The sequence below is a fragment of the Humulus lupulus genome, chromosome 3, assembly GCF_963169125.1.
Source record: "Humulus lupulus chromosome 3, drHumLupu1.1, whole genome shotgun sequence".
Taxonomy (NCBI): domain Eukaryota; kingdom Viridiplantae; phylum Streptophyta; class Magnoliopsida; order Rosales; family Cannabaceae; genus Humulus; species Humulus lupulus.
The window spans coordinates 48,477,185-48,489,508 of record NC_084795.1 but is presented as its reverse complement, the minus strand read 5'-3'; the positions used below and the strand labels follow the sequence as shown (position 1 = coordinate 48,489,508).

General features: G+C 27.9%; 2 protein-coding genes across 2 annotated transcripts; one reads left to right on the top strand and one right to left on the bottom strand.

Annotated features, from left to right (window-relative positions):
* Window positions 1–2,745: 2,745 nt before the first annotated feature.
* On the bottom strand, window positions 2,746–3,132 carry LOC133824089 (uncharacterized). Its single transcript, XM_062256956.1, has one exon. The coding sequence runs from the start codon at window positions 3,130–3,132 to the stop codon at window positions 2,746–2,748; it is 387 nt and encodes a 128-aa protein (XP_062112940.1).
* A 1,362-nt stretch (window positions 3,133–4,494) lies between these two features.
* On the top strand, window positions 4,495–5,115 carry LOC133824088 (uncharacterized). The gene is made up of 2 exons (XM_062256955.1): window positions 4,495–4,580; window positions 4,803–5,115. The coding sequence occupies exons 1-2, from the start codon at window positions 4,495–4,497 to the stop codon at window positions 5,113–5,115; spliced, it is 399 nt and encodes a 132-aa protein (XP_062112939.1).
* The last annotated feature ends 7,209 nt before the right edge of the window (window positions 5,116–12,324 follow it).

Genomic DNA, 12,324 nt, shown 5'->3' with positions numbered 1-12,324 from the left:
GTGTTGTGGTCAGCTGTTGCTTCAAACAAAAGATAAAAAAAAAAAAGAATGCAAAACTTTTAGATTGGTATTCATCAAGAAGTTGAATATATGCTAATATACTAAACTCAACACAAAACAGAACACTATAAAGATTAAGCAAAACAAGAGAACTAAACTTATGAATCAAAACAGAAAGTAAAAATAAAAGGCAAGAAATTTTATTATGTTTCGACCTCAACAGTAATGGCCTACTTCCAGCTGTTTCACTCCAAACTAGAAATCAAAATGTCACCTAATTAATATTGTTGGCTGCCAATCTGTCAACTTAAAAACTCAGTTAAAAGCATGCTCAAGAAAGAAATCTACAAAAGTGAAAGACGAAAAAGCTGCTGATCGATATAAACAAAGGACTGAATAATATGATGCAAGTGAGTTTTCAATTAAAATACACAAAAGAAAAAAATCCAATGCAACCAACCCTATTATAAGCAAACAAAACAAAGCTATCAAATTCTAAATCAAAGGCTACAAAAATGCCCCCACGCATGAGAACAAAATTGGTGCTCTCACCTAAGCAGTACCTGTATATATTATAAATATATATATGTGTGTGTGCATAAAAAAAGCGAGTGAAGTAAAAACCTGACAATTCAAGGCTGCGAAATGAAGTATACAAATCATATAATTAAATGAGTCCTTGAAATGAAAAAAAAAACACAGAGAGTAATTGAGCAAAGCCAACACAATTTTACACAGTCTCAGAGTTTGTCATATATGTCCTAATACGTTATTATTGTCATATCTAACATCTTAATCAGTCCTTCGTAAGCAATGGTTACTCCCCTATACTATACAACCTATACATACATATATATATACACTTCAGTACCAGTATTAATTGTATTGATCTTAATAAATACGATGTCTCCATCACTCTTATAAATATTTATATATATATTTTTGGAAATTGTGGATAATAGACTCCATCTTCCATATCCCCAAGGCTCTGCCTCCTCTGAGCTCTACTCAGAGTAGAAGAACTCATCTCTTTGTTACTTCTAAACACACCCCCTCATGCTCCACTACTCACCTCAATCCTAAGGTACAATCTTTTTTCAGGTTTTGGTGGTTGTATAATTGTAAATGCATATATTATATATATATATACTTAGAGCTATACTTAAATAAATATATATATATATACTCAGAGCTATACTTATATGTATATATATACTCGGAGATACACTTAAATATATATATATACCCCTGACCTTCACTACTCAAGCTATACTAAAATCTTTATATATATATATATACTCAAACCTTCACTACTACTCAGAGATACTTAAATGTATATATATATATATATACTTAAATGTATTACATATATATTATGAGAAGATTTTACCTTGTGTTAATTGGAGAGGAAAAGTAGATCTAGAGCAGGAGAAGACTGGTTTTGTTGATTGTTGATGGAAGGAGAAGATCTGATTAATGAGAGAGGAGAAGAGAAGTTCTTTGAATGTCGATGGTATGGTTTTGTTGAGAGAAGGAGAAGTCCTCTGCTTTTGACAAGAGAGGAGGCGCAGAGAGAAAATGAGAAGAAGAAAGTTCCACAAAATGATTTTAGGGTTTTTAGATTGGAATTTTACAAAACTCAGAAAACGTTATTTTATTGTTTTCTCTTTTCCTTTATAAATTTTGGATACTGATTTCAATTTAGTTTTAAAAAATAAACTTCCAATCAGAGATTTTAAGGGGTCCCACTAAGTTTTAGTATTTGAAAACATTAAATTGTATCCCAATAACATAACAATCATACCCTTAGTTTTTTTTCTTTTTGAAATTTTCAACTATAAATTAACATAACAAAAAACAAAGGAAAATTAAATTATAAACTACAAATAAATTACTTATGACATTATTAAGACAAAATTTCATATTTTCATTATAAAGCACATTTTTATATTACAGTAATCTTTATTTTGTACATAATTTGATATAATTCTAATATTTTTTATATTTTAAATAATTTTGAATTTAAATGGGTAACTAAAGGTGCCTACGTTTTACTCCATTCTCCTTAAGGCCAACACCAACCCGACGGTATTACGGCATATATATGCCGTGACAGTGCATATATACCTACAACCCAACTTCATATATTACCCTATTTAGTTGTGTGTGAATAGTGCCATGATATACATGTTGTGTATTGTTCACACGACAAAAGCCCACTTTTTTTAATATATATATATATATACCATATCTTTTTTAAAAAAATAAATATATTTATATCATATATATATATAAATATATGAGTATTATTTGGGTCTATATTTTATGTTGGATTTTTTAAATTATAAATACACATGTAATTTAATTTTCTAAATAAAATTTCAAATATTTCATAATTAATTTTTTATATAATTTATTTTAATTTGTGTATGAAAATTCATACTCTACACTATAAGAAAGTAAAATTAACATTGAAATTGATTAAAGATACAAAAGATAATTAAAATATTACAAACTTACATTCTAATATTAAATCAAACACACCAAACATAAAACAGAAAACAACAATATATATATATAGAACACAAGATAAACTAAGACATACTTCTAATAATTTTAAAAGGTATTCCTCGTTCCGCCAAGATAGTCATAATATTGACTATAATCTTGTGAAGGATTTTGAGATCGTTGATGTTCATCTTCAACTCTGACTCTTTGTTCTTCTTCATATTGAGATCCTTGGAACTAAGATGCTCGATATTGAGATCCCTGATATTGAGATCCTTCTCCTTGTTCTCCATGTTCAGATGTTTGTGCTCTTGATCTGTAAATTTTTCTCTTTTCTCTTTGAATAAATTGGCAAAACTCTGGATCAGATATAGAATTAAAATCCGTAAACAAAATTTTATTCTCTTCTCTCTTTCTAGCCACATCAACCTTTTGTCTCAGAAGTTCATTTCTTTCAAAGTTATCATTTTCTATAACATTAACAAGTTTTTGACTTTGATCCATTAGTTTCTTAAATTGTTCATCACTTTTTTGTTTTCCTTTTGCTTTTTTCACACCGATAGGTCTTTCAGATAAATTAATAGGAACTTCCTCTTCATTCATATTAAGATCAAATGAACTCATACCGGTGGGTGCCGATGTCGGTGATTCAAAGCTAGAAGAACAAGATTGAGGGGAATTGAAACTATGACCTTGTTGTTGGAATCTAGCTGGTGAATTGGTGTTGTCATTTGTAAATTTCTCACAATCTTTAAGAATGGACCACACATGATCAAATTTGAACCCTCTTTTTTACTTTGGATCTTGTGCTAATAGCATCTTTACTTGATTTAACTGTTGAATAATAAATAAATGTTGTCAACAAAATTAAAAACAAGTTACTAACGAAAAATAAACTATAACAATATATACTCACAATATCTTCTTGTGAAGCACCACTTGAATTTTTATTTTCAATTTGGTTAACGCATCCCCTTAATTTTGAAATTGTCGCAAGAATGGTCGTCATTCGAGTTTGCAAAGATCTTCTCAGTCGAGGTTGACTACTAAATTGTCCAGAGTGATATGTTAACTCAACTCTTGCCCACATCTAATCTTTGGATTGGTGATACACATGACATAAGTAAACTTCTTCTTCAATTGAGTATGAAGAAGTTCACATTGAGGTCATTTTGAAAGAGAAAGAAGTTGGTTTAGAACTATGTTAAAGAGGTATGGTCATCTTATGTGAAAAATATGCCATTATATAGGAATGTAAAAGTTAGATTTCTTAAGACAAAATAATTTGAAATTCAAAGACAAAAATACGATGTGACAATACAATGCTACGAGTATCTTTGTTTAAGACAAAATAATTTGAAATCTGAAGACAAAAATACGATGTGACAATATAATGCTACGGGTATCTTTTCTTAAGACAAAATAATTTGAAATCTGAAGACAAAATACGATGTGACAATACAATGCTACGGGTAACTTTTCTTAAGACAAAATAATTTGAAATGTGACAATACAATGCTACGGGTATCTTTTCTTAAGACAAAATAATTTGAAATCTGAAGACAAAAATATAATGTGACAATACAATGCTACAGGTATCTTTTCTTAAGACAAAATAATTTGAAATCCGAAGAAAAAAATACGATGTGACAATACAATGCTACAGGTATCTTTTCTTAAGAAAAAATAATTTGAAATCCGAATACAAAATATGATGTGACAATACAATGCTACGGGTATCTTTTCTTAAGACAAAATAATTTGAAATCCAAAGACAAATATGATGTGACAATACAATGCTATGGGTATCTTTTCTTAAGACAAAATAATTTGAAATTTGAAGACAAAAATGCGATGTGACAATACAATGCTACGGGTATTTTTCTTATCTTCAATAATTTGAAATATGAAGATAGTGAATATCTACATTATAAAACATTGGCTTAATGTAGACCAACAACACATACAAATCAACGTAGATTAAATATGAATTCTCATTATGGTAGTTCATCTTATTTGGTATCGTCTTCTTCTTCAGATGATGATAATGATTATTATGATGATCTAGAAAAGTAAGTGGTATGTCAAATTACTACTAACAACAATTTTTTCATCGCTTAACACCAAAATAACGAAGGGTCACACAGGGGCTCAATTCCTGGTCATATAGTAGTCAACAGTAATCTCTTCAACCACTATTTTGTAGAGAACCCTCGATTTTCTACCTCGATGTTCCGCTGAAGATTCTGAATGGGTCATGCTTTATTCCTTCATATTTATGATGTTGTACAAAGGCATGACAATTACTTCATCCAACGAAGAGATGGACTCGCTAAGCTCAGGTTATCGGGTCTACAAAAAGTAACAACCGTATTTCGAATGTTGGCATATGGTGTACTGGCAGATGCTACCAACGAGTACATCAAAATAGGAGAATCTACTGCTTTAGAAAGTTTGAAACGATTTTGCAGTGCTGTTATCGAGGTATTTGGAACCCGTTATCTCCGATTACCTAACGCTGATAAAGTTGCAAGGCTACTGTACATTGGTGAAAGTCAAGGTTTTTCAGGAATGTTGGGTAGTTTAGATTGTATGCATTGGAAATAGAAAAATTGTTCTACGACTTGGGGAGGACAATACGCTGGTTGTAGTGGATCTCCGACTATTATTCTTGAAGCTGTAGTTGATTATTGTTGTACCCAGTTTTCGAGCCATGTTAAATGTGACCTCGAAAGTTGGATTCACAAACAATTGGACTCGTAAGGTTTAGAGTATGCTCCAGGACTAAATATTGAGCCTGCAAGACATAGACGACCTTAAATATGGTGACCTCGAAGTGTTCATGACCTCGAAAAGGTAGCTCCGGAGACGCATCCATCCTCAGGGATGACCTCGGATCAGGGGTCCCGAGCTCAACGCACATACGATCTCGAAAGCCATGTGATCTCGGGAGATGTCTCTAGCTCGAAAGCTGACGAAAAACCTGGGAAGCTAAGGCCTTGGAGATATATGATAAAAACCTTGAATATCTATAAGTGTTGTCCATACGAGATGTAATCCTCATTTATTATTGTAAATCCCCTAGAATCGTGGGATATTATTTGGTCAGTTATACGTCCCCTGGTCTTCAGGGGACGTTTCCTTTTATATTTGATTATAGGCATTTAACGTCATTTATTTTATTTACGCAAAAAGAGTAATTACCCAAAATATGTGGGATAGTATTCTGCAGCATTCTCTATAAATAGAGAGGTCATGCACCATTGTAATGGACCGAAATTCTGAACCTTGAGAGAAAACTCTGAAGAATTCATGCTTAAGAATTTTCAGAGATAATCTTGAGTTTAATAACAGAGACTCATGGACTAGGCAGATTTAACTGCTCAACCACGTAAAAATCGTGTGTTTGTATTGTCATATTTTAATTGGCCAGTATCAGTTATTGTTTACGTGCTCTCCTTTCACTGTTGACGAAAAACGGCGTCAACAATTATGATCTTTGGATATGGCATGCATATTTTGGTCTACCTGGATCTAACAATGATATTAACGTGTTGTAGGCGTCCCATCTTTTTGCTAATCTTGCTGCGGGTATTTCTCCACCCGCTAATTATGTCATTAAAGGGAAAGAGTATAATATGGGTTATTATTTAGCCGACGGTATTGAAAATGGTCTACTATTGTTCAAACCATTCGTGAGCCACTTGGCCCGAAGAAACAATTATTTGCTCGAAAACAAGAAGCACATTGAAAAGATGTAGAACTTGCGTTTGGAGTATTGCAATCAAGATTTGCCATTGTGGCAGGACAAGCACATCTATGGAATAAGAGGATATTATATGATATAATAACTTCATGTATTATTATGCATAATATGATAATAGAAGATGAACGCGACTTTAATGCCCCCATTGAAGAACGACTCGAAGTGCCAAATCCAGAAGTTGAGATGGTGAGTAATGACGATGCTCGACTTCAAGAATTTCTAGCTCGACATAGAAAAATCAAAGACAAGGATGCTCACATTGCACTTTGAAATGCATTAATTGAACACTTGTGGGACGAATATAGTAACAGAAAATTAGTTTAATTTAATTAATATTTCAAGGTTGTGTTATGTTTTAGAGTTAATTGAATGGATTTGCTGATGGACCCAAAACGGGTATGTTTTTAAAAATTTATACTCGCAAGCGCACGAATCGTATATGGAATATAGTGTTCGTGTAAGCACGAGATCGAACCCAAAGGAGTTGTCTAAAATCAAAAATGAAACTATTTTAAACCAAAATTAATAAATTCTAACCTAGCCCCAAAGATTGATGAGAGTTTGTGACAATAAAATAAAATAAAAGATAATAAAAAAAGATATTAAAGACAATATATATAACTAAATTAAAAGTAGAAATTAAGATGGTAAAATAAGATTATTAAGGATTAGAATCCACAAAATATAAGTTCAATAATATTTATAAGTATATTGATTCCCAAGTTTTAGTGATAGTTAAAATAAATCAAACTATCATTTTCCAAATAGATTTATAATTTTAAGCACAAATTACTTATAAAAAGATAATATTTTTCTTCACTTTTCAAAATTATAATTTCAAAGCATTTAGTGTAAATCAATCTAATGAAATAACAAATAAATCAATGAACATTATTTATAAGGCAAAACATAATATTTTTGTTCTAAGCATGGATGTGTACAATTTAATGACACATCTTACACAAAGAATATTATGTTTTTGCACTAATGAAGAACAAAATGTAAATATGTGCTAACAATCCAAAATACATGATATTTAAGATGAAATAAGATATTTGAAGAAGAAAATTCCATAAACTTTGTTGCACAAAATGGGAAATCAACATACAAAATAAATACTATATAGTTACATATTGTTTCATCATCACCTTAATAATCTTAAAAATATTAGAAACTCATAACTAGAATAAAAAATACAAACTAAAAATTACAAACATAAATAGGAAAATTTGGAGGATGAACCCCCAAATTGTTCCTCTAAAAATACATAGAAAAATAACAAAAAAGAAGAAGAAGATGAAGAGAATAGAGAGGTTTTGAAATGTGTAGAGTTTTTGGTATGGTAACCTCCCCTCAATTTGCACCCCAAATCCCTTATTTATAGCCAAAAAATGGGCATTAAAATAATCAATTTAAAATAATTAAATTGATTAAATTAATATAATTAATTATAATATGGAAAATAGGGGTAAATTATAGGGTGTAATAATGATGTTTTGGGTAAAAATGTGTAGAAAGTTGGGTAAAAATATGACATTTTTAGACACAAGGACAAAGAGACATTGTTGGGCTCAAGAATTTGAGGCATGCATGGGGTGGCTGTTGGCAGATGGAAGGCTGTTGGGAGTCTTCTGTGTTGGGGCGAAGGCTTGAACTGGGCCACGTTGCTGAGTGAAGTGCATGGCTGCTTGCAAGCTGGGAAGAGGCAGCAGGGAGATGATCTTGAGAAGGCTGGAGGCGTGGAGCAGCTGAAAAAGTTGATTGCTGGGAGGATGATCTTGGCTGGGACATCTTCATGGGCTGAAGGTTGGGCCTGGCGTGTGCGCCTTGGTTATGGCATTTCAAGAATTCCATTTTTTCTTTCTTTCTTTACTTTAAAAATGGCACATTTCCTTTATTTTTCTTTCTTTTCAAGAGCAAAAGTGTCATAAATTTCCCTACAAAATAAATATAAAATAAATCATAATAAAATATTTTCAACTATAAAATAAATCAATTTAATTCTTTGAAAATATTAATTATAACTTAATTTATATTTCACATTTAAGTTCAATAATACAACATTTGTTTACCACTAAACACAATAGTAATTCAAATAATTAAACTACAATATATTACAACAAAATAACTATAAAAACACACAAAAATATATAAAATTAAAATAAGACTAATAAATTCAAAATTACTTAAAAACTTAATAAATCAATTAAAAACTCAAGAATTAAGCAACAATTAGCACATAAAAAGTGGTAAAATAACTCTATTTTGTAGAGTTATCATTTGCTATTTTAGTAGTGTAATATTTAAATAAGAAAATGTAATGTGCTATTATAATGTGTCAAGTTTTAATATTTGTGAAATAAGTTTCATGTAATTAATAATAACATTTTTACTTAATTGATTAATTAAATAAATAAATAATAAAATAATATAATAATAAAAAGAATATTCTATTTTATTAAAGAATAATATAATAATAAAGAATATAATTTTTGGTGTTGTGGTTGGAATGGAAAAAAATATAGTGCTAAGATTTCTTAGTTTTGGTGTTGGTGCAACACCATATATGGTGTTATGGGTTAGAGATATCGTAAGTAACTTCCATATGGAACTCACCTTTTTTAACTCTATTTCCATAAATTTCTTTTAATGTCTTTTTTTAACAATTATAGTTAATATGTCATGGTTCAAACACAGAGTAGAGAATTCCTTTCTTTTCCATCACGGACTTAGAGTGAGCGTAACTAGTGGTTATTATATCTTATATATATATATGGGTGGGTGCACTCTTAATGGTTACTACCCATGGATAGTTACTTAATATTAACCATTGGATTAAGATCAATGATATATATTTATAGTTGTTAATTAATATTTCTAAAAATAAATTTTGACTTTTCAAAATTTTGGAAGGTTTACCTGATGAAAAAAATGTATTTATTATGAAAATATAATATTGTAAACTTTTCATTTTTCAAATATATGTCAATTTTTAAATATAGCTAGTGTCTCATATTGGTTGGACACAACATTAATTATGGAAAAAGAAAAATAACTAAATTAAATTAATGTAGGAAAAAAAAATTTACCTGTTGGTGACTTGCTATACTAAGTCACTATATGTTATCAAATCATCATAATTGATAGTAACCATCGAGATATATATGTGTGTGTGTGTGGGTGCACACTTAATAGTTATTACCCATAAATAGTTACTTTAATATTAACCATTGGATTAAGATCAATGATACATAATTATAGTTGTTAATTAATATTTCTAAAAATAAATTTTAATTTTTTTCAAATTGTTAGAAGGGTTACCTAATGAAAAATGTGTATTTATTATGAAAATATAATATTGTAAACTTTTTATTTTTCAAATGCATGTCAATTTCTAAATATAGTTAGTGTCTCTCATTGGTTGGAAACAAATTATGGCAAACAAAAATAACTAAATTCGAAATTAATGTAGAAAAAAAAATATTTATCTGTTGGTGACTTGCTATACCAAGTCACTATGTTGCCACATCATCATAATCATCATTATTGTTAGTACCCTTCTATGGGTAGTAACCATTAAGAAGTCTTCCATATATATATATATATATACATATTTACTAGCAGAAGCAACATGTAGTGCAATGAAGTTTAAAGTTGTAAACATGCTTATTCAAACATATATTTATTTTTATTATATATTTTAATTATAATATAAATTTTAAATAAATAAAAAATATCATAAAAATAAATATAAGATGTTTAATATATGTATGACATAAATGTATTAAAAAAATTAAGGCAAAATATTGTTTATAATTTTAATAAAAATTCGTTCACTTTTAATATATATATATATATATATAATAGAATGAATTCTAGTTATATAATATATAAATAATCTCTATATATATGACATCTAAATATAATATTGACATAAATATATATTTACATGACTACATGACATATGTATATAAATTACAATAATATTTAAAAAGAAATTAATAATAGAAATAAAATAAGAATAGAAAACGTCATAGTGTAGAGTAGTATACATGCATCAACTATTTTGATTAATTAATTAATTTTTGTTTAAGTTTATATTTATGTTTGTTCTAGTTTTTTAATTTGGTAGTAATCACAAGAGATTATATATTATATGTTTAATATAATATTAATATTATACGTAGATTTTAAAGTTAAGTTTGTTACTAGTTGATTATAGCTTATATTATATTATATGTTTAATGTGATATTGTCCTAATACGTGAATTTTAAATTTAAGTTTAATTAAATTTTATTTAAGTTATAATCGTATGATTTTATTATTTTTAAGTCATTATTATTGTAAAATATCTCAAAAATATCATATTTTAATTTGTTTAATTAACTATTTATTTAATTTTATTTAAGTTTAAGTCAATATCTCCAAAATATCATATTTTAATTTGTTTAATTATTTATTTAAGTTTGAGTCATGTTTACAATTTACCATTAAATATAAAAATATTATGTTATGGTCCACATAAAAAGTGTGTAGATAATGGAAATTCTTGGTTTTAACGGTTTTTTTTCCGTTAACTTTAATAGAATATTCTTATATTTAATGGTAGATTGTAAACATGACTTAAACTTAAATAAAATTAAATAAATAAATAATTAAACAAATTAAAATAGGATATTTTTTTAGATATTTTACAATGATAATTATTTAAAAAATAATAAAATGATATATTTTATAACTTAAATAAAATTTAATTAAACTTAAACTTAATATTATATTAAACATATAATTTATAATTTTTTGTTGTCATTGCCAAATTCAAAAACTAGAACAAGCATAAACTTAAACAAAAATAAATAAATTAAAATAGGATATTTTTAAGATATTTTATGATAATTTAAATAATTAAATCATATTTATTTAAAAATAATAAAAGCATATATCATTTTTTTTATCTTATAAATTTGTGTAATAGTTTGTTTTTTTATCAAGTGATTTGAGCTATTTTTCTTCATCAAATTCACCAAATGACATTGTGAGATACATTAAAAACTAAAAATAGTTGATGTATGTATACTACTGTCTACACTATGACTTTTTCTATTCTTATTTTATTTCTATTATTAAATTTGTTTATATATATGATTGTATTTTATATATATATGTCATGTAGTCATGTAAATATATATGTCAACGTTGTGTTTAGATGTTATATATGTAGAGATTATTGATATAAATATTTATATATACCGTAGAACTATAATTCATTCTATTATATATATTTTTTTTTTTTAAATAGCGAACCAATTTTTATTAAAATTATAGACAATGTTTACAACTTCAATGCACGTTGCTTCTACCTAATATATAAATATATATATATATATTTTTTTTTTGCAAACTGATTTTAATAGGTTGATTCGGTTCAAGAAACTTATTGGTTTATATTGTGGGATTATTTTATATTTTTTTGTATTACTCATATATTTGTCTTAGTATATTGTTTAGTTTATTTATAGATAATTGTGCTATGCAATATCATGTTTTAAAGGATGTGTGACTATATTAACACCATTTTTTTATTTATTTCAAATCAGTTTTAATTAAAATGAACTTGTCAGTCTATATATTGAGTTTCATTTAGTTATATTTTATGGTTGTTTTATAGTTTTATTTTTGTAATTTATTATAATTGTCTTTATATACTGATTAGTTTATTTCCTATTTTAGAATATATAATTACACCCTAATTTTGTGTCACTATATTATAACTATTATTTCTTTAAATTAGGTATAATTTAAATAAACTTATTGGTTTTTATATTGTGTTTATTGGCCATAACCAGTGAAGGGAGGCACTATCCTCCCAGCTTTGCACCTTGCGGCGCCTTGTTTCCATATCTGATATTCGACACCCTCAGCTGTAAGTGATTTTTCCACTACCTGAGCATAAGTGGTAGTCCTGGGATCCAGTGTTATCTTAACATCACGGGCTATCATCACATTCAACCCCCGTACAAATCGATGTCTCCTTGCCATGTTAGTAGGC